Source organism: Pelophylax lessonae (genome assembly GCF_965119305.1).
Source record: "Pelophylax lessonae genome assembly, chromosome: 13".
Taxonomy (NCBI): domain Eukaryota; kingdom Metazoa; phylum Chordata; class Amphibia; order Anura; family Ranidae; genus Pelophylax; species Pelophylax lessonae.
Window position 1 is genome coordinate 67,453,253 of NC_138780.1, and position 27,661 is coordinate 67,480,913.

Genomic DNA, 27,661 nt, shown 5'->3' on the forward strand with positions numbered 1-27,661 from the left:
TCCGGAGCTTGTCCTCCGGCAAGAACACCTTTGCTTGAGCAGAGTCCAGAACCATTCCCAGATAGGGAAGACGAACCAAAGGAGACAAGGTCGACTTCTGTACGTTGATGGTCCATCCGAACTCCTGGAGCGTCTGTACCGCGGTGGACAGATCGCGCAGTAGGTCCTGGCGGACACTCGATTTTAAGAGGAGATCGTCCAGATATCCCAAGACCGCAATGCCCTGAGCCCTCAGCAGGCCTAGAACAGGTGCCAACACCTTTGTAAAGACCCTTGGAGCCGAAGCGAGACCGAAAGGTAACGCCACAAACTGATAGTGGTCCTCCGCTAGAGCGAACCGAAGGTACCTCTGGTGACCCCCGAAAATGGGGATGTGTAGGTACGCATCCTTCACGTCTATAGAGGCCAGGAATTCCCCTGGACTCAGGGAGGCCACCACCAAATGGAGAGATTCCATACGGAACTTCCGAACGCGCACAAAGCGGTTCAGAGCTTTCAGGTCCAGAATAGGATGCACCTTGCCCTCCTTTCTGGGCACAGTGAACAGATTGGAATAAAAACCCCGAAACCTATCCCGATGGGGCACCGGGACAATCACCCCCTGGGCAAGGAGGTCCTGCACCGCTTGATGCAGGTCCTGCAGGCGCCCTGGGGGCAAATGAAGATTTGAGGGAAAAAATCTGTCTGCCAGCCGGGAAAGGAATTCGATCTTGTACCCTGATCTAATGATTTCCTGAACCCACCTGTCCGGAATTTGGAGCAGCCAAGGTTGGAGAAAACCGCGCAAACGTCCCCCCACCCCTGAAATGGGTGAGGGCGCCCCTTCAGGCAGAGGCGGATTGACCCGCCGTACCGGCATTGCCGGACTTTTGCTTGCCCGCCCAGGGCTTCTTCTGGTTACTTTGGCCCTTGAAGGGCTTGCCCTTGGTCTGATTCCGAAAAGGCACAAAAGGACCCCTGGTTGGGTCGAGAGGCGGAACCCCGCTTGCCACGAAAGGACTTGTTCTTGGGGTTCTGGGGCAGCATGGTACTCTTGCCCCCCGTGACGCCTTTTACCAAGGTATCCAACGCCTCGCCAAAAAGACAAGAACCAGCATAGGGAAAATCAGCAACTGTTTTCCGTGATGTCTGATCAGCCGACCAGCTGTTCAGCCAGATCAGTTGACGGTTAAGCACCGCGACACTAGATAGGCGTGCTACCAAAGGGGCCTCATTTAAGGCTGCATCGCACAAATACATGACTCCTTGGTGGATTTGATCCACCATATCCAGTCTGGCAGGTGGGGCAGAATCAGACACGAGGTTGCTCCTAAGCACCTTAGTCCAATCAGCCACCGCCTGAGCCACCAAAACGGACGCGAAGACAGGTATGAGCAAGGAACCCGCCACCATGTAGGAATGGCGGGCCAGGGACTCCAATCTCCTGTCCGTGGGATCCCGAAAAATGGGGTCTCCTCAGTAGGAATCAAGGTAGCCTTGTTCAACACGGCCACAGTGTGATCCACCTGTGGAGGCACACACCATTGCGATTCCATAGCCGGTGCAAAGGGATAAAGTAACTTAAACCGACTAGGTACCAGGAATGGACGTTTTAAAGTGCGCCACAGTTCATTAACAGTGTAATGAAACTCAGCGGGGCAGGGAAATACCTGCGCCGACTTGCGGGTCCTGTGCGTCCCAAACGAGGACACAATGCCCGGAGGACTGGGCTCATCCTCCAAATGTAGAGTTTCCTTTACAGAAACAATCAACTCATCCATGGTCGCGCGTTCTTCAGGCGACCCCGGGGGAGAAACATCAAGGGGCCCCCACACAGATACACAGCACGGCAGCGCATGTATAGAGAAGACCCCCACAGGGATCTCAATAGGGAGCCCCACACCGGCACAGACATGGGGGACACACAGCAACACAGGACTGCCACCCCATACAGAGGCCCCACACAGAAGTACTTACCTGTACCAGATGGTGTGGGGTGCCTCTCAGAACTGAAGGCCGCTGTCCTCAACTGACAGGGAATGCCGTTTGCCAAGTACAGTACACTGCATATTGCAGATGTGTCCAGTGAGGTAGCCACCTCACAGCTGCATCCCTGCGGCGAGCAGGGATGGGCCGTTCATAATGCCAGGACGAACCATGGCTGAACGCTCGATGGCGGGCTGGGGGTCCATCTGACCCTCTGCCCTGGAGAACCAGGGCGGTAAGTCTGAATCCCAGCTCCGCATGATCCATCTTCTACCGAAGAGTCGACTAAAACTAAAGCTGACAAAATAAACAGCTAGTATAAGAAGAAAAAACGGACATTCTTCAAAAGAAATCAAATAAAAAGATTAGAAGGCTGAGACTGTAGCCCCAGCACAGGGAAAGCCTAACTACTCCTGACGCTAGGCAGAAACAAACTGAGTTGGGAGTGGTCACTGAAGGGGGGTATTGACCAGTGGGACAGCCCCCATGGGTGTGTATATGCAAATGCTTTTGTTATTTTGACTAAGTCTTATGCCTAGCTACTCCTGCGGAGCGGAAGTCAATACCCAATAGTGATGATTTAGAGGTGGCGGCGACTGTCGGAGGACGTAAGAGAAATATTGTTTTTTTCAGAATTGTCGCTCTTTTTTTGTTTTTTAGCTCAAAAAAAAAATCGCAGATGTGATCAAATACCACCAAAAGAAAGCTCTATTTGTGGGAAAAAGTACATAAATTTTATTTCAGGACAGCGTAGCAGGACCGCGCAATTGTCAGTTAAAGTAATGCAGTGCTGAATCGCAAAAAATGGCCTGGTCATTAAGGGGGCAAATCCTTCGGGTCCAGAAGTGGTTATTCTTGTTTCCTGGATTAAGCTGTAGACACAATATTGGGGTTCAGTTAAGTACAGCAGTTACAACACATTTCAGCAGTAAAGCGCAATAAAAAAGGCCTGCGCCCCAATTCAGATTAGCCTTGCTACAGTTTTGTTTTGTCCTTCATTTTGCCACTTTAATAAATCAGTCGCTATGGCTGCATCAGATTCATAAAGAATTGCTGCCAGTTCTCAGATAAGCTGACAGCTTCCAGCACAGGGCTCCCTGGTTGCTATGAAGCTGGTGGCTGCTGGTGTCATATCGACCAGTGAAGCATTCCCAGCTGACAAGGTGAATGTAAACAAAGGGGTGGGGATGTTGTCTGACATCATTACCTAGACATGGCAGAGGCCATATTTGGATAAAGGTGCCAGCCAGCATCCCCAGCCTTTTGCTTTACCCTCAGCTGGGAAACTTCCTGCCTGGCAGCTGTATGAGACTGGCGATGCTTTACTGGTTGCCAGGATGCTTTCTGCTTCATAGACAACCGTGTCATAGATAGAAGGGGCTGAACATGCACTGAAGATGTAGTGTCTGTGTGGACACTCTGGCCTCATTGCCACCCCCACCATGTGACAGATCCATGTACCAGTTCCTGATAAGTACATGAATGCGTTGCAGGCGTAATGAAATTCTAAAGTGTATCTATGACTAGTGGCGGCTGGTGCTCCATGGGCCGGGGGGGGGGGGATTCAGATGGACCGCACCATACTACCCCCTCGAACCACCGAACCACACCAGGCCGCACACCATATCACCAACTACCCCCCCCGCCAGTTCACTCATCTTGCCTGTATATGTGGAGTGAGGGCAGGCAGCAGCAGCACACGGCGACGGCGGCTTCAGCTTCTTCCCCCTGTCTTCTGCGTCTCCTTCCTCCTCCTCTGTGGCCAATGGCATGGCTTCTCCTTTCGGCCAATCGGGAAAACGGGTCTCAGACCGCTTCCTGATTGGCCAGGAGGAGGATCTGTGTGACAATAGGGAATATTCATTCGCTATTGTCACACAACTGGGTGGGCTCTGCGCCCCGAGCGCACCCTTTTTTTTTAGCCTATTAAAGCCTCTAGCTCTAAGCACATGCTAAAAAAAAGCCCCATTGAACTCCAGGCGTCCAGCACCCCGCATGTAGATTAGGGGGCCGGACGCAATGCAGCACCTGCCACTGTCTATGACACTCTTTGCATTGCAGTGAGTGAGCAGTTGACTCTTCAAAACTGACACCATGTTTTTTTTAAATTTTTTTTATTTACAAATTGCGATAAGCAAGGATAAAATCACATTCAGCGGCGTCAGCAAATTTCAAGTCCAACAAGCTGCAGTAACATCACCGCCACTGCAATGCACGCTAATGTTCTTTACATGTGTTGGTGCAAGGGAGTGACATCATGTAGTGCCGGTTCACACTTGTGCGGCTGCGGAGATCGCATGTAATTCGGACCGCACTGCTCCTTCATTACATGCGATCTCATGTGCGGTGCGAATTTCAGCCATACACTTTGTATGGCTGAATTCCCACTGTATCCGCACCAAACACGAACAGGAGGCTTTTTTTTTGAGGAGGCCTGTCAGTCTGACATCAATAATATGTAAACTTTTGGAGGGGATGATAAGGGACTATATCGTAGAGTATGCTAAAGACAACAACATCATCAGTAGTAACCAGCACGGGTTTACAAATGGGCGTTCTTGTCAAACCAATCTCTTAGCATTCTACGAGGAAGTGAGCTGTGAGCTAGATAGGGGGAGACCAGTGGATGTGGTGTACTTGGATTTCGCTAAGGCGTTTGATACAGTTCCCCACAAGCGCTTAATTTATAAAATAAGGTCTGCAGGTATCGACAGCAGGGTTTGCTCTTGGATACGGAATTGGCTAAAAGGCCGTGTCCAAAGGGTAGTAATAAACAGCGCATACTCAGACTGGTCTGAGGTAGTAAGCGGGGTGCCCCAGGGCTCAGTCCTGGGACCAACCTTGTTCAATTTATTCATAAACAGCATTGAGGAAGGGATCAGTAGTTCGTTATCAGTTTTTGCAGATGACACAAAATTGGCCAGGGCAATAACTGCACAGCATGAAGCAGATATCCTACAGAATGACCTGGACAAAATTACAGAGTGGGCAACGACATGGCAAATGAGGTTTAATGTGGAGAAGTGTAAGGTTTTGCACTTGGGGACCAAAAACATAAAAACACAATACACGTTAGGAGGGGAACCCTTGGGGGAATCAAAAATGGAGAAAGATTTGGGAGTCTTAGTTGATGATAGATTAGGCAACAGCATGCAATGCCAAGCGGCAGCTTCCAAAGCCAACAGAATATTAGCATGCATAAAGAAAGGGATGTATTCCAGAGATAAGACTATAATCCTTCCACTTTATAAAACTCTGGTCCGACCGCATCTGGAGTATTCTGTCCAGTTCTGGTCGCCAGTCCTCAGGAGGGATGTGTTGGAGCTGGAGAAAGTCCAGAGAAGGGCAACTAAACTGATTAGGGGGTTGGAGGACCTTACCTATGAAGAGCGGCTGCAATCGCTCGATTTATTTTCCCTGGAGAAAAGACGTCTGAGAGGGGACATGATAGCAATTTATAAATATCTTAATGGGGATCTCAGCTTAGAAGAAAAGCTGTTCATTCGAAGGAATTGCATGAGGACTCGAGGACATACAATACGATTAGAGGAGAAGCGTTTTAACCTCAGGCAACGTGGGGGGTTCTTTACTGTTAGGGCTACAAGATTGTGGAATTGTCTACCACAAGAGGTGGTTTCTGCGGGTAGTATGGTGACTTTCAAAAGACTCTTAGACTTACATCTCAAGGATCAGGAGATTGAGGGCTATGTTAGATGATTACAGTCACACACACCTACACAGGTTGAACTGGATGGACTATTGTCTTTATTCAACCTCGCCTACTATGTAACTATGTAACTATGCATCAAAATCGGATCGCACAGTGGTTCACACTTGTGCGATCCGATTCTGTGCGTACTGTCAGATCGCACTGCGATATGCGATCAAACTGGGGGTGTCGTTAACTTTTAATTGACACCCCCAGCGTATCGCATATGGCAGTGTGAACTGCCAGATGTGCGGATGCGATGCGGGAACACGCTGCAAATTCGCAGCCTTCCCGCATCGCACAAGTGTGAACCGAGCCTAATGCCTCGTACACACGCAACGATTATCGGCCGTCTTTTATCCAGAGTGGTGTTTTGTTGGTTGGAATGTGCCTAGACTGCACACGAATTTTCTCGGCCAACAAAAAACAACTTCAGAAGTGATGTCATGTGCTGGTTTACTTTCCGTGTGTTTTTTCTTCTCTGAGCATGCCCAGTCTTGCTCATCAGATTTTTGTCTGCCGAACTCTGTACTGACTGACGGAAAATCGGCCGTTCTATTGACGGCCAACAAAAATTTTATAGCCTGCACACCAGATTTTATTCGGCCGAAAAGTCGGAGTCGGTTGTTGAAAGCATCATACTAACAACAAGCCGAAAATCGCGGCCAATAATCGATGCGTGTGTACGAGGCTTTAATGTGCTGCTAAAATGCTACATTTCAAGGGACTGTCCATGATTTGGAACAAAGTCCCTCTGTCCCTCATTTTGGTCTGACCTGTATAGTTGTACATAAAATGCCCTATTTATCTTTCAAATAGTATTTCCCAGTGCTAAACCTTTCATCCAATTTCTAAATGACTGAATTAATAAATGTCAAAAGCCAATATAAAGGAAAAATAGTGGTAGAAAAAAGCACTTATGGGCTTAACCACTTCTGGCCTGGAAGGATTTGCCCCCTTAATGACCAGGCCTTTTTTTGCCATTCAGCACTGCGTTATTTAACGGAAAATTGCGCGGTCGTGCGATGTTGTACCTAAATAAAATTGATGTCCTTTTCCCCCACAAATAGAGCTTTCTTTTGGTGGTATTTGTGAAAAGAGTGGAATAGATTGCGCTCAGCACTTAAAACACAACCAAAAAGTGCTTGTGTGCATAAATATGTGAATAAATGGTTATAAATAAATAAATAAATATAAAATCCTAAATGTGAAAAAAGTCCTTGGTAAAATAAATATATCAACAGTCCTTAAAGTGCCCAGTGCAATACAGATCTCTCAGCAATGACTGAATATCACTCTAACTTCAAGTGAGGGACCTCCACCTTAAGGGACTTTCTCCACCCAGTGCTCGGGGTAAATACTTCTTACCAAAGCTGGTGGACCCCTTAATTACAGGGGGTCTAAAGCAGCGTAAATGGTCCACAAATGCCTCCAAGCTATCCTTCAGGTCCCTTTATATACAGTGGGTACGGAAAGTATTCAGACCACCTTAAATTTTTCACTCTTTGTTATATTGCAGCCATTTGCTAAAATCATTTAGGTTCATTCTTCTTCCTCATGAATGTACACATAGCACCCCATACTGACAGAAAAACACAGAATTGTTGACATTGTTGCAGATTTATTAAAAAAGAAAAACTGAAATATCACATGGTCCTAAGTATTCAGACCCTTTGCTCAGTATTTAGTAGAAGCCCCCTTTTGATCTAATACAGCCAAGAGTCTTTTTGGGAAAGATGCAACAAGTCTTTCACACCTGGATTTGGGGATCCTCTGCCATTCCTCCTTGCAGATCCTCTCCAGTTCAGTCAGGTTGGATGGTAAACGTTGGTGGACAGCCATTTTTAGGTCTCTCCAGAGATGCTCAATTGGGTTTAAGTCAGGGCTCTGGCTGGGCCATTCAAGAACAGTCACGGAGTTGTTGTGAAGCCACTCCTTCGTTATTTTAGCTGTGTGCTTAGGGTCATTGTCTTGTTGGAAGGTAAACCTTCGGCCCAGTCTGAGGTCCAGAGCACTCTGGAGAAGGTTTTTGTCCAGGATATCCCTGTACTTGGCCGCATTCATCTTTCCCTCGATTGCAACCAGTCGTCCTGTCCCTGCAGCTGAAAAACACCCCCACAGCATGATGCTGCCACCACCATGCTTCACTGTTGGGACTGTATTGGACAGGTGATGAGCAGTGCCTGGTTTTCTCCACACATACCGCTTAGAATTAAGGCCAAAAAGTTCTATTTTGGTCTCATCAGACCAGAGAATCTTATTTCTCACCATCTTGGAGTACTTCAGGTGTTTTATAGCAAACTCCATGCGGGCTTTCATGTGTCTTACACTGAGGAGAGGCTTCCGTCGGGCCACTCTGCCATAAAGCCCCGACTGGTGGAGGGCTGCAGTGATGGTTGACTTTCTACAACTTTCTCCCATCTCCTGACTGCATCTCTGGAGCTCAGCCACAGTTATCTTTGGGTTTTTCTTTACCTCTCTCACCAAGGCTCTTCTCCCCCGATAGCTCAGTTTGGCCGGACGGCCAGCTCTAGGAAGGGTTCTGGTCGTCCCAAACGTCTTCCATTTGAGGATTATGGAGGCCACTGTGCTCTTAGGAACCTTAAGTGCAGCAGAAATCTTTTTGTAACCTTGGCCAGATCTGTGCCTTGCCACAATTCTGTCTCTGAGCTCTTCAGGCAGTTCCTTTGACCTCATGATTCTCATTTGCTCTGACATGCATCTCAAGGATGATCAGAAGAAATGGAAAGCACCTGAGTTAAATATATGAGTGTCACAGCAAAGGGTCTGAATACTTAGGACCATGTGATATTTCCGTTTTTCTTTTTTAATAAATCTGCAACAATGTCAACAATTCTGTGTTTTTCTGTCAGTATGGGGTGCTATGTGTACATTCATGAGGAAGAAGAATGAACTTAAATGATTTTAGCAAATGGCTGCAATATAACAAAGAGTGAAAAATTTAAGGGGGTCTGAATACTTTCCGTACCCACTGTATGGCTCAGCTCGCATAAGGAACTCCAAGTAATTCCAGGATGTTATGGGGAGAAAGATAAGGAAACTCCAATAGTGTAGTATGTTCTAATATTAGGGTTTATTAATGAAATTGCACTTACTCAAACATTAGAAACAAAATGCCTTCATGCGGTAAATGCAGCATGGGTTCGGTGTACGGGACGCTTCTCTGCTCCTGCGTATCACCAACCCGGTGGTATTTGATCACCTGTGCGATTTTTTTTATTTTTTTGCACTATAAACAAAAAAAGAACGACAATTCTGAAAAAAAAAAAAAAACAATATTTTCACATTCTGCAATGTAACATTCCCAAAAAAATTAAAAATCTAAATTTTTCATCCTTTTAGGCCAATTTGTATTCTGCGACATATTTTTAGTAAAAAAAAAATCACAATAAGGGTATTTTGATTGGTATCGTGTCTACAAACTAGGGGATTTATGTAATTTTTATTTATTTTTTTTTTTTACTAGTAATGGCGGCGATCTGCGGTTTTTAGCAAGACTGCGACATTGCGGCGGACAGATCGGTCCCCTAATTGACATTTTTGGGGGTACCAGTGACATTACTACAGTAATCAGTGCTATACATATGCACTGATACTGTACTAATTACATTGGCAGGGAAGGGGTTAACCTAGGGGCGATGTAAGGGGTTAACCTAGGGTTAAATGTAAGCCATGGGGGGGTGTTTCTAACTGTGGGGGGAGGGACTTGTGAAATGACCATAGAGATCTGTAATCCTACATAGAAGGATCACAGGCGCTCTGTGATCATTGCAGAGAGAAGAACGACCATCTGTGTTTACAACATCTGCCCGTCCTTCTCTCTGAGTGGGCAGAGATCGCGGGTGGCCGGCGGCAATCGCGACCGCCGGTCCCGTGGATTGGCATCCCCGCTGCCTAGTGGGGGCTTGGGTGCGCCGCCGTTGAGGCGCGCTCACCGCCCAGCACCGCTCCCACGTATCTGATGCATTGTTTGTGCAGCGGAGTCGGCCTGCCGCAGTAAAACTGCAGTGGGCGGTCGGCAAGCGGTTAACTCATTTTATTTTTTATATAATTCTGGTGTAAAGGGGTGTGTCCTATGTTCTGGTATAAAGGGGTGTGTCCTATGTTCTGGTATAAAGGGGTGTGTCCTATGTTCTGGTGTAAAGGGGTGTGTCCTATGTTCTGGTGTAAAGGGGTGTGTCCTATGTTCTGGTGTAAAGGGGTGTGTCCTATGTTCTGGTATAAAGGGGTGTGTCCTATGTTCTGGTTTATAGGGGTGTGTCCTATGTTCTGGTGTAAAGGGGTGTGTCCTATGTTCTGGTATAAAGGGGTGTGTCCTAGGTTCTGGTATAAAGGGGTGTGTCCTATGTTCTGGTATAAAGGGGTGTGTCCTATGTTCTGGTGTAAAGGGGTGTGTCCTATGTTCTGGTGTAAAGGGGTGTGTCCTATGTTCTGGTGTAAAGGGGTGTGTCCTATGTTCTGGTATAAAGGGGTGTGTCCTATGTTCTGGTGTAAAGGGGTGTGTCCTATGTTCTGGTATAAAGGGGTGTGTCCTATGTTCTGGTATAAAGGGGTGTGTCCTATGTTCTGGTATAAAGGGGTGTGTCCTATGTTCTGGTATAAAGGGGTGTGTCCTATGTTCTGGTGTAAAGGGGTGTGTCCTATCCCTGCATACTTCTGCTGATAGGTGTCCCTCAGTCCCAAGCATGCATGTTTGCTCGGTCACAGCTTGTCAGGAGAATGTTATCTCATCATAACATGTGACTACAGCCATTCGATTTCCTGCCATAACTTCTCCTGAAGACTGAACTCCTTTGAATAAACGTCTATTCCTTTGCCTGGAGGTCTTCCTCTGAAAAGTGATCTGTGTTCAGGTGGCTTTTCAGAGGTGTCTGACAGATGGTGAGGGGTGATGGCTCAATGCCACCAGCTTTATTAACCCCATAACTGCTACATCTGTGAGCTGCCACCATGTGCATGGCATAGGGTTTGAGGGCCGTTTGTGGCATGTCCCCTGTCACTTGATATGAGGAAGAATTTTTGCCACAGGCGTGAAGCGTTGTCACCGTGACATGTGAACAAGCTGGGGCTCGGATCAGTCTGGATGGACAGAAATATATTCCTGATACAGACGCCATTCTATTCCTCTTTGTATCAGTCTGCTCGTATTTGTTTTACACATCTCTGACTAGAAATGTCCATCTATTGAAGGTCACTGACCGCAGAATCGCGGCCCTGAGGAGAGAGCCGCGCATGCGCAGTGCCCCGGCATGTGTACTAGGAGCCTGGGGAAGAGAATCGCGCATGCGCAGTGCCCCGGCATGTGTACCAGGCTTCTCTGATCTCCACTTCCGCAAGCTTCGGAGAGCAACCGAGGAGGAGGAGGAGGCGGTGGATAGGTCAGTGCTGGGGAGCGGGTAGTTGTCATTGCAGAGCTGGGCTCTCCATGGCTGTGTCATCCTTCACATGTGCCTGGGCTGTGATAGGGAGGTGACTCCATAGATGTTCTGTGCTCGGGGTGACACCATGTCCCTGTGCTTCTGGGACTGACAGTCTCTGTGTGTTTCCTGCCATCACTATTCACAACCATGTGAGAAGCTTTCTATCAGCGATTTTGTTATGTGAGAACTCTGATCCCTCCCTAGTAGCGTAGTGTGCCCTCCCTCGTAGCGCAGTGTGCCCTCCCTCGTAGTGTGCCCTCCCTCGTAGCGCAGTGTGCCCTCCCTCGTAGCGCAGTGTGCCCTCCCTCGTAGCGCAGAGCGCCCTCCCTCGTAGCGCAGTGTGCCCTCCCTCGTAGCGCAGAGCGCCCTCCCTCGTAGCGCAGAGAGCCCTCCCTCGTAGCGCAGAGCGCCCTCCCTCGTAGCGCAGAGCGCCCTCCCTCGTAGCGCAGTGTGCCCTCCCTCGTAGCGCAGTGTGCCCTCCCTCGTAGCGCAGTGTGCCCTCCCTCGTAGCGCAGTGTGCCCTCCCTCGTAGCGCAGTGTGCCCTCCCTCGTAGCGCAGTGTGCCCTCCCTCGTAGCGCAGAGAGCCCTCCCTCGTAGCGCAGAGAGCCCTCCCTCGTAGCGCAGAGAGCCCTCCCTCGTAGCGCAGAGAGCCCTCCCTCGTAGCGCAGAGAGCCCTCCCTCGTAGCGCAGAGAGCCCTCCCTCGTAGCGCAGAGAGCCCTCCCTCGTAGCGCAGTGTGCCCTCCCTCGTAGCGCAGTGTGCCCTCCCTCGTAGCGCAGTGTGCCCTCCCTCGTAGCGCAGTGTGCCCTCCCTCGTAGCGCAGTGTGCCCTCCCTCGTAGCGCAGTGTGCCCTCCCTCGTAGCGCAGTGTGCCCTCCCTCGTAGCGCAGAGCGCCCTCCCTCGTAGCGCAGAGAGCCCTCCCTCGTAGCGCAGAGAGCCCTCCCTCGTAGCGCAGAGAGCCCTCCCTCGTAGCGCAGAGAGCCCTCCCTCGTAGCGCAGAGAGCCCTCCCTCGTAGCGCAGAGAGCCCTCCCTCGTAGCGCAGAGAGCCCTCCCTCGTAGCGCAGTGTGCCCTCCCTCGTAGCGCAGTGTGCCCTCCCTCGTAGCGCAGTGTGCCCTCCCTCGTAGCGCAGTGTGCCCTCCCTCGTAGCGCAGTGTGCCCTCCCTCGTAGCGCAGAGCGCCCTCCCTCGTAGCGCAGAGCGCCCTCCCTCGTAGCGCAGAGCGCCCTCCCTCGTAGCGCAGAGCGCCCTCCCTCGTAGCGCAGAGCGCCCTCCCTCGTAGCGCAGAGCGCCCTCCCTCGTAGCGCAGAGCGCCCTCCCTCGTAGCGCAGAGCGCCCTCCCTCGTAGCGCAGTGCGCCCTCCCTCGTAGCGCAGTGCGCCCTCCCTCGTAGCCAACGGTCGGCTGTCTTGTAATGACAACCGATGCAGCTGAGAAGTCGCTCGGCTGTCATTCCAAGGAGTGGGAGTGGAAGCCCCCCCCTCCCTCCGCCTTCCACGGCTCGCCCGGGGCTTCCGTCCCCCTGGGAGACCCGGGCAACCAGCCTGCATGGCTGTTGAAGGCCCAATCAAAGCCGCATTCGGCTATGATCGGGTCTCCATGCAAAAACCCAGAAGTGATGTCACGACTTCACTTCCAGGTACTGTCTGGCGCCAGATTTCGGCGCGACTTGCAGGGACTTCACATAATATAAGTCTATGCACGTCGCTCCGAGGTCGCCCCAAAGTAGTACAGGACCCTTTTTCTAAGTCAGAGCGACTTGTATCGCTCCTATTAGAATGGGTCCTGTACTACTCAATGGACCGCAACATACCGCGACTTGTCAGGCTGACAAGTCGCCTGACAAGTCGCGCTAGTGTGAATGGGCTCTAAACGTTTTAGGACTTGTTGTGCCGTCCTCCCCAGGGCTGGCGCTTACGCCAGGCAAACTAGGCAGCTGTCTAGAGCACACTGTTTCCTAGGGAAGGTGCATACCGGGCTGGCTTACTGAGACTCAGTGTCTCTGGCTGTGTGCGCGGATTGATAGATCATGCAGGTTGCTTGCCGGCACCACACCGCTGCTGAGTCCTCCAGGTCACTGTGCAACTAGTCTGCAGTGCGGGCCTCACGGTCACCTTTGCTGACTGTGTGAGCGAGTGCAACGCGGATTGATTGATGTTCACCGCCAATCCAGATCACAAATAGAATTAGGCTTCTGCCTGGCTGCCACTGCTAGCAGTGTCCCAGGCGCTTTCAGCCAATGAGGTGCGGCGCACCTCCACGTGACATAATTTCCTCCTTCCACCTACAGAGCAGAATAGCCTGCTGCAGTCAGTCCCTGTCTGTCCCACACGGAGCTGAGAAGAGAAAGTAAGAGAGAGGAGATGGGGACCAGACCAGTGTCCCCAATATTATATCAGCAGTAAATTGTAATATTTATACAAAGCAGAAGAAAGTCTCATGTGATCCCCAGGCCATTCCCCAATATTACTTATCAGAAGTAAATATTATTTAAACAAAAGCAGCAGTCTTGTGTGATCCCTAATATTATATATCCCTCACATTTTTGAAAATATTTTATTGTACCCTTTTCATGTGACAACACTGAAGAAATGTCACTTTGCTACAATTTAAAGTAGTGAGTGTACAGCTTGTATAACAGTGTAAATTTGCTGTCCCCTCAAAATAACTCAACACACAGCCATTATTGTCTAAACCTCTGGCAACAAAAGTGAGTACACCCCCAAATTGGGCCCACTTAGCCATTTTCCCTCCCCGGTGTCATGTGACTCGTTAGTGTTACAATGTCTCAGGTGTGAATGGGGAGCAGGTGTGTTAAATTTGGTGTTATCGCTCTCACTCTCTCATACTGTTCACTGGAAGTTCAACATGGCACCTCATGGCAAAGAACTCTCTGAGGATCTGAAAAAAAGAATTGCTGTTCCACACAGATGGCCTAGGCTATAAGAATATTGCCAATATCCTGAAACTGAGCTGCAGCAAGGTGACCAAGACCATACAGCTATTTAACAGGACAGGTTTCACTCAGAACAGGCCTTGCAATGGTTGACATAAGAAGTTGAGTGCATGTGCTCAGCGTCATATCCAGAGGTTGCCTTTGGGAAATAGACATATGAGTGCTGCCAGCATTGCTGCAGAGGTTGAAGGGGTGGGGGGTCAGCATGTCAGTGCTCAGACCACACACACTGCACCAAATTGGTCTGCATGGCTGTTGTCCCAGAAGGAAGCCTCTTCTGAAAATGATGCACAAGAAAGCCCGCAAACAGTTTGCTGAAGACAAGCAGACTAAGGACATGGATTACTGGAACCATGTCCTGTGGTCTGATGAGACCAAGATAAACTTATTTGGTTCAGATGGTATCAAGCGTGTGTGGCGGCAACCAGGTGAGGAGTATAGTGTGGTGGTGGGAATATCATGGTCTGGGACTGCATGAGTGCTGCCGGCACTGAGGAGCTACAGTTCATTGAGGGAACCATGAATGCCAACATGTACTGTGACATACTGAAGCAGAGTATGATCCCCTCCCTTCCAAGACTGGGCCACAGGGGAGTATTCCAACATAACGACCCCAAACAAGGCAGATGACAACTGCCTTGCTAAAGAAGCTGAGGGTAAAGGTGATGGACTGGCCAAGCATGTCTCCAGACCTAAACCCTATTGAGCATCTGTGGGGCATCCTCAAATGGAAAGTGGAGGAGCGCAAGGTCTCTAACATCCACCAGCTCAGTGGTGGCATCATGGAGGAGTGGAAGAGGACTCCAGTGGCAACCTGTGAAGCTCTGGTGAACTCCATGCCCAAGAGGGTTAAGGCAGTGCTGAAAAATAATGGTGGCCACACAAAATATTTACACTTTGGGCCAAATCTTTACATTTTCACTTAGGGGTGTACTCACTTTTGTTGCCAGCGGTTTAGACATTAATGGCTGTGTGTTGAGTTAGTTTGAGGGGACAGCAAATTTACACTGTTATACAAGCTGTACACTCACTACTTTACATTGTAGCAAAGTGTCATTTCTTCAGTGTTGTCACATGAAAAGATATAATAAAATATTTTCACAAATGTGAGGGGTGTACTCACTTTTGTGAGATAGGGTCCTTTCACACGGCTGCTCCGTGTGTCCGCAAATCATCCAATCCGTTTGCGGATGATTTGCGGACATAATGTAAGTGAATGGCACTGCGGGTGTCAGCGGAATACCATCCGCTGACACCCGATTTTCCTCCTTTCAGTTCTGTTCCGTTTTTACGAATGGAACAGAACCCCATTTTTCCTTCCGTGTTAAAAACGGAAAGGAAGGAAAATCGGATGTCAGCGGTGTCATCCGCAGACATCCGCAGTGCCATATACTTACATTATGTCCGCATATCATCCACAAACGGATGGGATGATATGCGGGCACACGGAGCGGATGACAGAAATGTCATCCGCTCCGTGGAAAAAAAAAAAAAAGTCCCGCAGCGGACCTTTCACACGGAGCGGCCGTGTGAAAGGAGCCTTACTGTATAATATTTAGTGCTGATATATAATATTGGGGATCACACAAGACTGCTGCTTTTGTTTAAATAATATTTACTTCTGATAAGTAATATTGGGGAACGGCCTGGAGATCACATGAGACTTTCTTCTGGTTTGTATAAATATTACAATTTACTGCTGATATAATATTGGGGACACTGGTCTGGTGTTGCTTTCAATGGACCTGTATGCAGTTATGACTACAAGCATTAAACTTATTCTTCATGGAGAAGAGAGAAATGCTTGAAAGGGGATATGATAGCGATTCTAGATGGGGACTCTGGCAAAGGAAAAAACGATTCAAATGCAGGGAGTTTAAATAGACACGTGGCCATTCATTGAAACTAGAAAAGAAGTAGCTTAACCTTAAACAGCAGAGAGGGTTCTTTACTGTCAAAGCAGTAAGGATGTAGAACTCGCCTTTTTAAGCAGTGGTGTCAAGGGAGAGTGTCAATAGTTTAAAGAAAACCTAGATGGGCATTTTAATGAGCACAATATACAGGGATATGGGAATTTTTACTGACATAAACTCATGCACACACCCACACCACACAGGTTGAACTGGATGGACTGGTGTCTTCTTACCGACTATGCAACTATGTTTAGATCCGTACCAAAAAAAAATATAAATTCGGTGTTACAAGTCAGTATTTTATATGTGTACACATGTAAATCACACCTCCCCACTTGAGTAATAGATTATAGTGTTTCAATAATTGTCATTTTGTCAGAAATTGTAAGCACAAATACAGGTATATTTGTGTGTGAATGGGCTCACTGTAATGCCATACTCGTGTTTCTGCACAGGGACTTTGTCTGTTCATACAGAAGTTCTGTGTGTAAGGAACATGAGCAATAGAGGTTTGTTTAAGTTAAACATGGTTATCCATATAAGGCTCTGTTCACATGTCAGCGTATGGATCGCGGGCAGAATCGCCGCGATTCCGCCCGCGATCCGGAGATTATTGCAAATCGTGGGACGCCTGTGCGTTGCCCGTTGATTTGCAATAGCCCCCCAAACGCTGAGCGATGTTGCCGTGATTTCCGCCTGCCAAATCGCGGTAACATCGCGCAAAAAAAAATCGCGGGACGCAATACGCTCCAAAGAAGCTCTTGTACTTTTTTGGGCGTAATGCGTCCCGCGATGTTACTGCGATTCGGCAGGCGGAAATCGCGGCAACATCGCTCATCGTTTGGGGGGCTATTGCAAATCACGGGCAACGCACAGGCGTCCCGCGATTTGCAATAATCTCCGGATCCCGGCGGAATCGCGCCGCGATCCATACGCTGACATGTGAACGGAGCCTTAGGAACATTTATTCCCATTTAAAAGTTAAATGTTTAAAAATACTGCCCAGCGTTTTTCAACTGTTTTTCAAGTGTTTTGGCATTCACAAAAAAAACGCTACTAAAATACCGCATGAGTTATTTTATGAAGTCATGCGGTATTTTAGTAATGAAAACGTGGTAATTTAACACCTGGCACTAGTCGGCGTATATATTTATAATAATAAATAGGCGTTGTTAACAAGCGGGCGGCCGCCGCGTCCTCATTGACCAGTGAGTCATCAGCTGTCAGCGTGGTTCCCCACTGACAGCTGAATGTAGAAAAATAATTGCCGGCAATAAATAAAAAAAAAAAAATGGCCAAAAATTTAAATTGCTGTGGTGCCCCCCCTAAAATCCATACCAGACCCCTATCGGAGCATGCAGCCTGACAGGTCAGGAAAATGAGGGGATGAGCAAGCGCCCCCTCCTGAACCATACCAGGCCACATGCCATCGACATTGGGGGTGCTTTGGGGCAGGGGGGCTCCCCCCCCCCCCAAAAAAGCACCTTGTCCCCATGTTGATGGAGACAAGGGTGTCTTCCCCACAACCCTGACAGGTTGGTTTGGGGGTCTGCAGGTGGGGGGCTTCTTGGAATCTAGAAGCCCCCTTTGGCCCTACTCATTCACCAAAAATGTGAGGAGGGGAGGAGGTAGAGCTGGAATTCTTAGCACTAATGAGTAAAGTGGCAAAATTGGGATCAGTCGTCATATTGGGGGACTTCAATTATCCCGACATTGACTGGGACGAGGGGACTGCACACTCAAAGAAGGCCCGCCTATTCACGGAAACCTTACTGGATAATTACATGTCACAGTTGGTGGATTCTCCGACTAGAGAAAATGCAGTCCTGGATCTATTGATCACTAATGACCCAGACCTAATCTCGCAGGTAGGAGTCCAGGACAATCTGGGCTCTAGCGATCACAGGATGATCACATTTGGTATAAATAACAATATAACAAGGCAAGTGGGGAACATAAGAACCCTAAACTTCAGAAGGGCAAACTTTCCAAAATTGTACTCATTGATGGAAAGGGTAAACTGGGACCAAACCCTGGGATCACTGACCACAGAGGAAAAATGGGAATGCTTTAGGAACATATTAAGCAAAGGCATCTTGCAGTGCATTCCTATGGGAAATAAATTTAGAAGAGACAAAGCCAAACCTGGCTGGCTAAACCGTAATGTTAAAAAACTTATTAGGGGAAAAAAAATGGCCTTCAAGAAGTATAAATCAGAGGGCACAGTATTGGCTTTCGAGCAATACAAGGAGGCAAATAAGAAAAGTAAACAAGAAATCAAGATGGCTAAAATCAACTTTGAGAGACAAATAGCGGAGGATAGTAAAAAAAACCCAAAGAAATTCTTTAAATATATCAACAGCAAAAAAACTAGGGCAGAGCATATTGCACACATAATTAGCGATGATGGGGGGATGGTTACAGAGGGCACTGAAAAAGCAACCGTGCTGAATGCTTTTTTCTCGTCAGTCTTTACACAGGAAACGGAGGGGTACACTGACCATGACTGTATGGTTAGTAGTAATACACAGGACTTGCCACTATGGCTAACAGAGGGTGAAATCAGGGAAAGGCTGGATAAACTCAACACAAACAAATCACCAGGCCCGGATGGCGTACATCCGAGAGTACTCAAGGAACTCAGTAAGGTTATATCCAGACCACTGTTCCTGATCTTTGCTGACAGTATTAGGACAGGAGATGTACCAGGGGATTGGAAGAAAGCTAACGTGATTCCGATATTCAAAAAGGGCCAGAGGCATATCCCGGGAAATTATAGGCCTGTCAGTTTGACATCAATAGTATGTAAACTTCTGGAGGGGATGATAAGGGACTATATCGTAGAGTTTGCTAAAGACAACAACATCATCAGCAGTAATCAGCACGGGTTTACAAATGGGCGTTCTTGTCAAACCAATCTATTAACATTTTACGAGGAGGTGAGCTGTGAGCTAGATAGGGGGAGACCAGTGGATGTGGTGTACTTGGATTTCGCTAAGGCGTTTGATACAGTTCGCACAAGCGCCTAATTTATAAAATAAGATCTGCAGGTATCGACAGCAGGGTTTGCTCTTGGATACGGAATTGGCTTAAAGGGCGTGTCCCAGTGGCGGCTGGTGCTCAAAATTTTTGGGGGGGCGCAAAAAGAAAAATGTAATAGGTATTGCTTCGCGTCAAAAAACGCAGTAAAAAATTGCGTGACTTTGAAGTCATGGTACAGGCATGGCACAGGTGATGGTACAGGCATGGCACAGGTGATGGTACAGGCATGGCACAGGTGATGGTATAGGCATGGCACAGGTGATGGTATAGGCATGGCACAGGTGATGGTATAGGCATGGCACAGGTGATGGTATAGGCATGGCATACGTGATGGTACAGGCATGGCACAGGTGATGGTACAGGCATTGTACAGGTGATGGTACAGGCATGGCATACATGATGGTACAGGCATGGCACAGGTGATGGTACAGGCATGGCACAGGTGATGGTATAGGCATGGCACAGGTGATGGTATAGGCATGGCACAGGTGATGGTATAGGCATGGCACAGGTGATGGTATAGGCATGGCACAGGTGATGGTATAGGCATGGCACAGATATGGTATAGGCATGTCACAGGTCATGGTACAGGAGATGGTATATGCCCCCTTTCAATGCAGTGACCAGCGTACATGCCCCCTTTCAATGCAGAGACCAGTGTACATGCCCCCTTCAATACAGAGTTCAGCGTGCGTGCCCCCTTCAATGCAATGAACATTGTGCTGTGCCCCCTTCAATGCAATAAACACTGTGCTATGCCCCCTTCAATTCAATGAACACTGTGCTGTGCCCCAACAATGCAGAGTTCAGCGTGCATGCCCCCTTCAATGCAACACTGTGCTGTGCCCCCTTCAATGCAATAAACACTGCGCTGTGCCCCCTTCAATGCAATAAACACTGCTCTGTGCCCCCACAATGCAATGAACACTGTGCTGTGCCCCCTTCAATGCAATAAACACTGTGCTGTGCCCCCTTCAATGCAATAAACACTGTGCTGTGCCCCCCTTCAATGCAATAAACACTGTGCTGTGCCCCCTTCAATGCAATAAACACTGTGCTGTGCCCCCTTCAATGCAATAAACACTGTGCCCCCACAATGCAATGAACACTGTGCTGTGCCCCCTTCAATGCAATAAACACTGTGCTGTGCCCCCTTCAATGCAATAAACACTGTGCTGTGCCCCCTTCAATGCAATAAACACTGTGCTGTGCCCCCTTCAATGCAATAAACACTGTGCCCCCTTCAATGCAATGAACTCTGTGCTGTGCCCCAACAATGCAGAGTTCAGCGTGCATGCCCCCTTCAATGCAACACTGTGCTGTGCCCCCTTCAATGCAATAAACACTGTGCTGTGCCCCCACAATGCAATGAACACTGTGCTGTGCCCCCTTCAATGCAATAAACACTGTGCTGTGCCCCCTTCAATGCAATAAACACTGTTCTGTGCCCCCTTCAATGCAATGAACACTGTGCTGTGCCCCAACAATGCAGAGTTCAGCGTGCATGCCCCCTTCAATGCAACTGTGCTGTGCCCCCTTCAATGCAATGAACAATGTGCTGTGCCCCCACAATGCAGAGTTCAGCGTGCATGCCCCCTTCAATGCAACTGTGCTGTGCCCCCTTCAATGCAATGAACACTGTGCTGTGCCCCCACAATGCAGAGTTCAGCGTGCATGCCCCCTTCAATGCAACTGTTCCGTGCCCCCATCAATGCAGAGTTCAGCGTGCGAGCCCCTTTCAATGCAGAGCGCCACAGCATTGTCCCCAATCACTGCAGAGCGCCACAGCATTGTCCCCAATGATTGCAGAGCGCCACAGCATTGTCCCCCAATGATTGCAGAGCGCCACAGCATTGTCCCCCAATGATTGCAGAGCGCCACAGCATTGTCCCCCAATGATTGCAGAGCGCCACAGCATTGTCCCCCAATGATTGCAGAGCGCCACAGCATTGTCCCCCAATGATTGCAGAGCGCCACAGCATTGTCCCCCAATGATTGCAGAGCGCCACAGCATTGTCCCCCAATGATTGCAGAGCGCCACAGCATTGTCCCCCAATGATTGCAGAGTGCCTACAGCATTGTCCCCCAATGATTGCAGAGCGCCACAGCATTGTCCCCCAATGATTGCAGAGTGTCAGCGTGCGTGCTCCGTTCAAACTTACCTGGCGGCGGCGCGGCTTAGCTTCTTCCTCCTCTTCTGCGGCGGGTCCTTCTCCCTCGTCGTCTCGGCGGCGGGAACCGGCGGGCGGCCTCTCCTCTTCTCTGAGCGGCGGTGACGGTGAGTGATTGACGCATGCACCGGCACCGCCCCCATTGCGACGTCAGCGATATCCTGGATGATGATTGGTCCAGGCTGTAGACTGGACCAATCACAGCCAGGATATCAGAAAGTGGGGGTGTCCAACCGCAAAGACTTGCGCCCAGGATACCCCCCTACCTCCCCAGAAGGCAGCCAATCGGCGCCTCTTCTGGGAGGTAACCCCACCCCCCCCCCAGCCACCAGTTCCTTGGGTTCAGGCCGGCGAACCCAATTTTTTTTTTTTGAACAACTTTATTTGTTCGTTTTGTTTTTTTTTTTTTTTTGTTTTTTTTTCGTTTTTTTTTTCTTTTTTTTTTTTTGGGGTAGGGGGGGCGGCGCCCTGGCGCCCCCTATGCACGGGCCGCCACTGGCGTGTCCAAAGAGTGGTAATAAACAGCGCATACTCAGACTGGTCTGAGGTAGTAACGGGGTGCCCCAGGGCTCAGTCCTGGGACCAACCTTGTTCAATTTATTCATAAACAACATTGAGGTCGGGATCAGTAGTTCGATATCAGTTTTTGCAGATGACACAAAATTGGCCAGGGCAATAACTGCACAGCATGAAGCAGATATCCTACAGAATGACCTGGACAAAATTACAGAGTGGGCAACGACATGGCAAATGAGGTTTAACGTGGAGAAGTGTAAGGTTTTGCACTTGGGGACTAAAAACATAAAAGCACAATACACGTTAGGAGGGGAACCCTTGGGGGAATCAAAAATGGAGAAGGATCTAGGAGTCTTGGTTGATGATAGATTAGGCAACAGCATGCAATGTCAAGCGGCAGCTGCCAAAGCCAGCAGAATATTGGCATGCATAAAGAAAGGGATGTATTTCAGAGATAAGACTATAATCCTTCCACTTTATAAAACTCTGGTCCGACCGCATCTGGAGTATTCTGTCCAGTTCTGGTCGCCAGTCCTGTTGGAGCTGGAGAGAGTCCAGAGAAGGGCAACTAAACTAATTAGGGGATTGGAGGACCTTGACTATGAAGAGCGTCTACAATCGCTCGATTTATTCTCCCTGGAGAAGAGACGTCTGAGGGGGGACATGATAGCAATTTATAAATATCTTAATGGGGATCCCAGCTTAGGAAAAAAGCTGTTCATTCGAAGGGATTGCATGAGGACTCGAGGGCATACAATGCGATTAGAGGAGAAGCGTTTTAACCTCAGGCAACGTGGGGGGTTCTTTACTGTTAGGGCTACAAGATTGTGGAATTCTCTACCACAAGAGGTGGTTTCTGCGGGTAGTATGGTGGCTTTCAAAAGACTCTTAGACTTACATCTCAAGGATCAGAACATTCAGGGGTATGTGAGATGATTACAGCCACACACACCTACACAGGTTGAACTGGATGGACTATTGTCTTTATTCAACCTCACCTACTATGTAACTATGTAACTATGTGTAGTGTAAAAAAAGGCAGACAGTTTTTGACAAGTCCTTTATTTAAAAAATAAAATGAAAAAAGTCCCCCGGTGCAGATCTGTCAGCAGACAGCGGGGGCTATTGGCTCGAGGAGACTTTTTTTTTTTTTTTTTTTATCTTTTTTTTTTTTTTTATCTTTTTTTTTTGTGTCGGCAGTGGCGACTGGCTTCTTGATTGCAATGGATCTACACCAGGGGTAATTTTTGCATTTATTTTTCTTAAATAAAGGACTTGTCAAAAACTGTATAATGTCTTTTTTTACACTTTTTTTGTGGGTGAATGAGTAGGGTTACTATGTACACCATACTCATTCACATGGCGGGGGCAGGATCTGGGGGTCCCAAAGACCCTTGTCCCTATCAACATGGGTGCTTTAGGAGAGTTTTTTTTTTTTTAATTGTCAGCAATTCTTCTTTTTTTCTTTTTTTTTTAACATTCAGCTGTCAGCAGGCAACGCTGCTGACAGCTGATGACCCATTGTGGCGGATGCCCGCTCCTTAACAACCATGTTGTTAGGGAGCAGGCGGCTGGCACCTCCTTAACAACCAGTACACATTCCACAAATACCCCATGCCTGGGCCACTACTTCATTTTCGCATACAATCATTATATCCTTCTGTGAATGGATTTTAATGCCTTTTCATGCTGTATTTACCAAACGGTTTCAGCGTTTCTCGGTATATTCCGCAAAGCGGTCTAGTGAATTGACAGTTTCAGGATCGCTGGTGATATTTAGGCAAAATGTGTCCTGACCCCTAAATATTTCTTGTGAGTTCATTCTGTGAATGAAGCCCATTTTTACATGACAGCAGGCAGATGATCCACTGTTTTATACACATAGGCCTGAAGGCTATTTCTGTCAGGATTACCACGTGAAATTAGAAGCTCTGAAGGACACAATAACAAATAGAAGGCACACGGGTTATATTGAAAGGAAGCCTCCTTAAAATAGATTTTGGGTTTAGATGCATTAATGTGTCTGAAAAACCCAGAAGTAAACATAAGTCCGCATCTCTGACAGTATTACAGCAGGTATCTGGCAGAGGTCCCATGTAGCACTCGATTGTAGAGATGACTATGGTTTTAGCTGAAGAATAGCCATCAGTGTGCTATCTTGTAGAAGGAAAAGTTTAGTGAAGAAGAAATAAAATAAAGCCTGCTGTAGTAATCTGGCACCATCTAGCGAAAAAGAAATTGCACAACGTTCCTGTTTCTTGCTGTTATATGTAAGTCATTTTGTACTACTGTAATCATTTGTAGCCATTATGTTTTCTTTTCAGGTAGACAGTATGTATAAACTTATTTTTACATACCGAATTGGATTAGGATTGATCACTGGTATCGCTGCTGGAGTTGTAGTTTACATGGTGTATCGGACACATCGGAAGCAGAATAACAAAGTTTTGTCAAAGCAAAATGGATATGGTATACATAGAAAATCTGATCATGAAAATGTGGCTTCATCATCAAATTATTCACAAGGTATTTATTTTATATTGTCCTTTATTTATATCACATTTTAAAAGCTACCTAAAAAATGTATTTCATTAGTGCTGTGTTATTTATATTGTATTTTGTGCTCAATTTTAGCACTATCAGGAAGGGCAGACGTTGTGGTTATATCTCACGGGGAACAGATGGAGCTGTTGAACCGCCTGGATTATGTTCTTGGCAGCATTACAGAAGTAAAGCAGGAGGTTGAATCTTTGCGGAACAGTCTTCATGGGTTAGCTGAAGATATTGTAGGAGAAGTTCGGTGAGTATTGTCATTTACATGAAAGCAGAGTTGTGATGTCTCAGACAGTAATTCTCCCGAGGTTTAAAGAGGTTGTAAACCCCTCTTGTTTACATTTACCTATAGGTAAGCCTACATTAAGGCTTACCTATAGGTGCTATAAATATCTCCTAAACTTGCACCGTTTAGGAGATATTTACAGTGCATGCAGCCGATGACGTCATCGGCACATGCGCTCTGAAGGAACGGCCACCCGTGCCGTTCCTTCATATTCCAGTGCCGTGAACGGCGGCTCCCGCGTGCATGCGCGGGAGTGATGTAATCGCGCACCCAGCCAATCAGATGGCCGGAGGACGAGATCCAGGAAGCCGGACAGCCAGACATGTCGGCCATCCTGTCAGCATTGTGGGGGCTTCGTTTTTAGGTAAGTACTTCATAATAAGCTAGTATGCGATGCATACTAGCTCGTTATGCCATTATGACAGGTTTTTTTTTTTTTTCAAATTTTTTAAACGGGTTTACTTCCTCTTTAAGTACAAGGCCATGGGTGCCATTCCCAATAAGGATCATTTTTGAGTCAAAGCTGTCAGGCAGGTTGCTATTAAAAAGAGTCATGATGGCTTATTCAGAGAAATTCAGATATGGAGTTCAGTCTGCTAAATTTCTTTCCATACTCGCCATCTTTTCATTAATTCACTATTGGCCAGCCACATGGCCAAATGCCTAAGCTTTTGGTCATGTGATTTCTTCTGGAGAAGAGTCGAAACTGCTTTGGTTAATCCTTCTGTTCTGAAAGTATTACATGATTAGCTAATCTATTGATGTCTGCAGAGAGGGCAAGTATTTTTGGGCTTTTATACGGGCTGGTTCTTATCAGAACGCGGTTCTACTTTTTGTGCAATTTTAGCCCATTCAAATGAATTGAATTGCACAGAAACGCAGTTCATAAGGACCAGTTCACATTGGTTTATAACATGGGTGTCCAAACTTTTGGCTTCTCTGGGCCACATTGAGTGTAGAGAAATTTTCTCGGGCCGCATATAAAATATATACTATAGTTAAGGTATATAAGTAATAAAATGCCGCTGCCGTGACCTTCCCACGCCGCCACGCCCCCCGCACTAATTTAACACAACTAGAGGATGATCACATGAAATGGAATCAGTATACAGAGGTTTACTTCTTCTGAGCGATAATAAAGGAACACTCGAACCACCATGACCACTTCAGTGATTTAAAGTGGCCATGGTGGTAGGAGTCAGAAACACTTCACATGCTCCCCTCCCCCTCCCCTCCCCTCCCCTCCCCTCTGAGGCAGACTCTGCCTACCATTAGTTGGCAGCTGCTGTGGCCATGCCCCCGACCTGACTTCCTTCCTCCCCAGCAAAAAAAAAATTGTCAGGGGGCAGTGGGCCGCATTGCCTGAGGTTCCGGGCCGCAGGTTGGACATGCCTGGTTTATAACATTCCTAAAGTGGAATAGCTATGGTCACAGGAGGAGCTTTATGTGACAATTGGTCCACTTTTCCCCCTCCACTTGAGCTGCAGAGCCATTTTTACTCTTAAAATATGCAACTGTTAATCTGGCATTAACATTGTACTGCTACCCCTGAGAGAACCACTTTTTAATTTTGGGTTCCCTGTTCTGGGCCTCCACTCCAAGAACACCATCAACCCCTCTGACACACCTGGTTGAATGAAAGTTACTGCAAACACTTATAAGAACACGAGGATAGACACCTATAACTCTGCTCTAAATTAGTACCAGGGAATAGACACAAGACCGTTTAGTGGTAGATTAACTCAAGGTATTGGTACGGGTTAGAATAAATGGTGATTTGAGGATAAATAAACGCACAAAAGGTAGGTTCAGACACAGACTTCTTGACAGTATGATCAGCATGCCAAGGAAACTTAGAATAGAGATCTGTACTGCTAGACTGGGAATTAGCAAAGTCAGCAATAAATAGTGCATATAGGCATTAACTGCAATGTGAATAATACTATATCTAGTCTAGAGTGCACTCCAGGAAAATGGCTGGGATATTAGCATAAGCAATAGGTGAAGGTCTCTGTGTAGCAGCTGTAAAGGAACAGTCTTTAGTCAGAACTCTTCAGCTGGCTAGCATTGGGGCCCAGTTGTATCATTATTACATATGAGAATAGAAGCAGTCAAGCCTGCAGGCAGCAGTAATGGTACTAGGTAGCTGTATGGGGAGTTCCTAAAGAGTTTATACTCTCTAGAATCCTTTCCAGTCTCTCTCTGTGGCAAGAGGAAGGTGTGGTCTGTACACCTTGAGAAAATGCAGCTCTTTCGCCTCCTTCTGGCAATTTCCTTCTGAGAAATGCAGTTCAAAAGCTCTTTATTACAGTAATCTCTCCTCTGGACTACAGTTCCCACAGTGCAGTGTTGCCTGACTTAGTCTATTGAACTATTCCTGCTCAGCACCTCCCTCCTCTTGCTGGTACAACTGTTAACCAGGTCAGCACTGCAGGGCAGCAGCTACACAGAGCAGCTGCAGCCAGTGTTTCTCTTACTGTCCATTTTTAGCCAAGCACCTGGCTACAATTTTTTTGGCCTCATGCACACAACTTCCGTTTATCAGCAGCAGTGTTCATGAGGCTCTAAAGTGATTGTGCGGTCTCATGTGTTTTTTATAAAAAAAATAAATAAAAAAAAATAACAAACAAGTTATACTTACCTCCTCCGTGCAGTTGGTTTTGCACAAAGAAGCCCGCATCCTCCTCTTCTCAGGTCCCTCTTTGGCTCTCCAGGCCCCCCCTCCCCTGCAAGCAGCTTGCTATGGGGGCACCCAAGCGGAGGCACAGCTCCATGTATCCATTCAGACACAGAGCTGTGGTTTGGCCCCACCCCTTCTCTCTCCTCATTGGCTAATAGACTTTGACAGCAGTGGGAGCCAATGGCGATGGCGCCGCTGCTGTGTCTTAGTCGATGAGGCGGGGAGTCCCGGATGGCTGAGACAGTCGTGGGCATCACTGGATCGAGAGGGGCTCAGGTAAGCATTAGGGGGGCTACTGCATACAGAAGGCTTTTTATCTTCATGCATTAAGATAAAAAACCTTCCGACTTTACAACCACTTTAAGTATTTTTTCATCAAACAAAAAGGTTGCATAGTAAATAGTTCAGAGCAGACGTTTAGGCTTGGTTCAC

General features: G+C 47.6%; 1 protein-coding gene across 1 annotated transcript in view; it reads left to right on the forward strand.

The window, feature by feature from the left end:
* Positions 1-10,973: 10,973 nt before the first annotated feature.
* Positions 10,974-27,661, forward strand: part of RMDN3 (regulator of microtubule dynamics 3) — a 192,988-nt gene continuing 176,300 nt past the window's right edge. Inside the window, exons 1-3 of the mRNA XM_082275613.1 lie at positions 10,974-11,073; positions 24,035-24,236; positions 24,345-24,510. Of these exons, the coding sequence (XP_082131739.1) occupies positions 24,044-24,236; positions 24,345-24,510 (359 nt within the window). The 5' untranslated portion in view covers positions 10,974-11,073; positions 24,035-24,043. The remainder of the gene's footprint in view (positions 11,074-24,034; positions 24,237-24,344; positions 24,511-27,661) is intronic.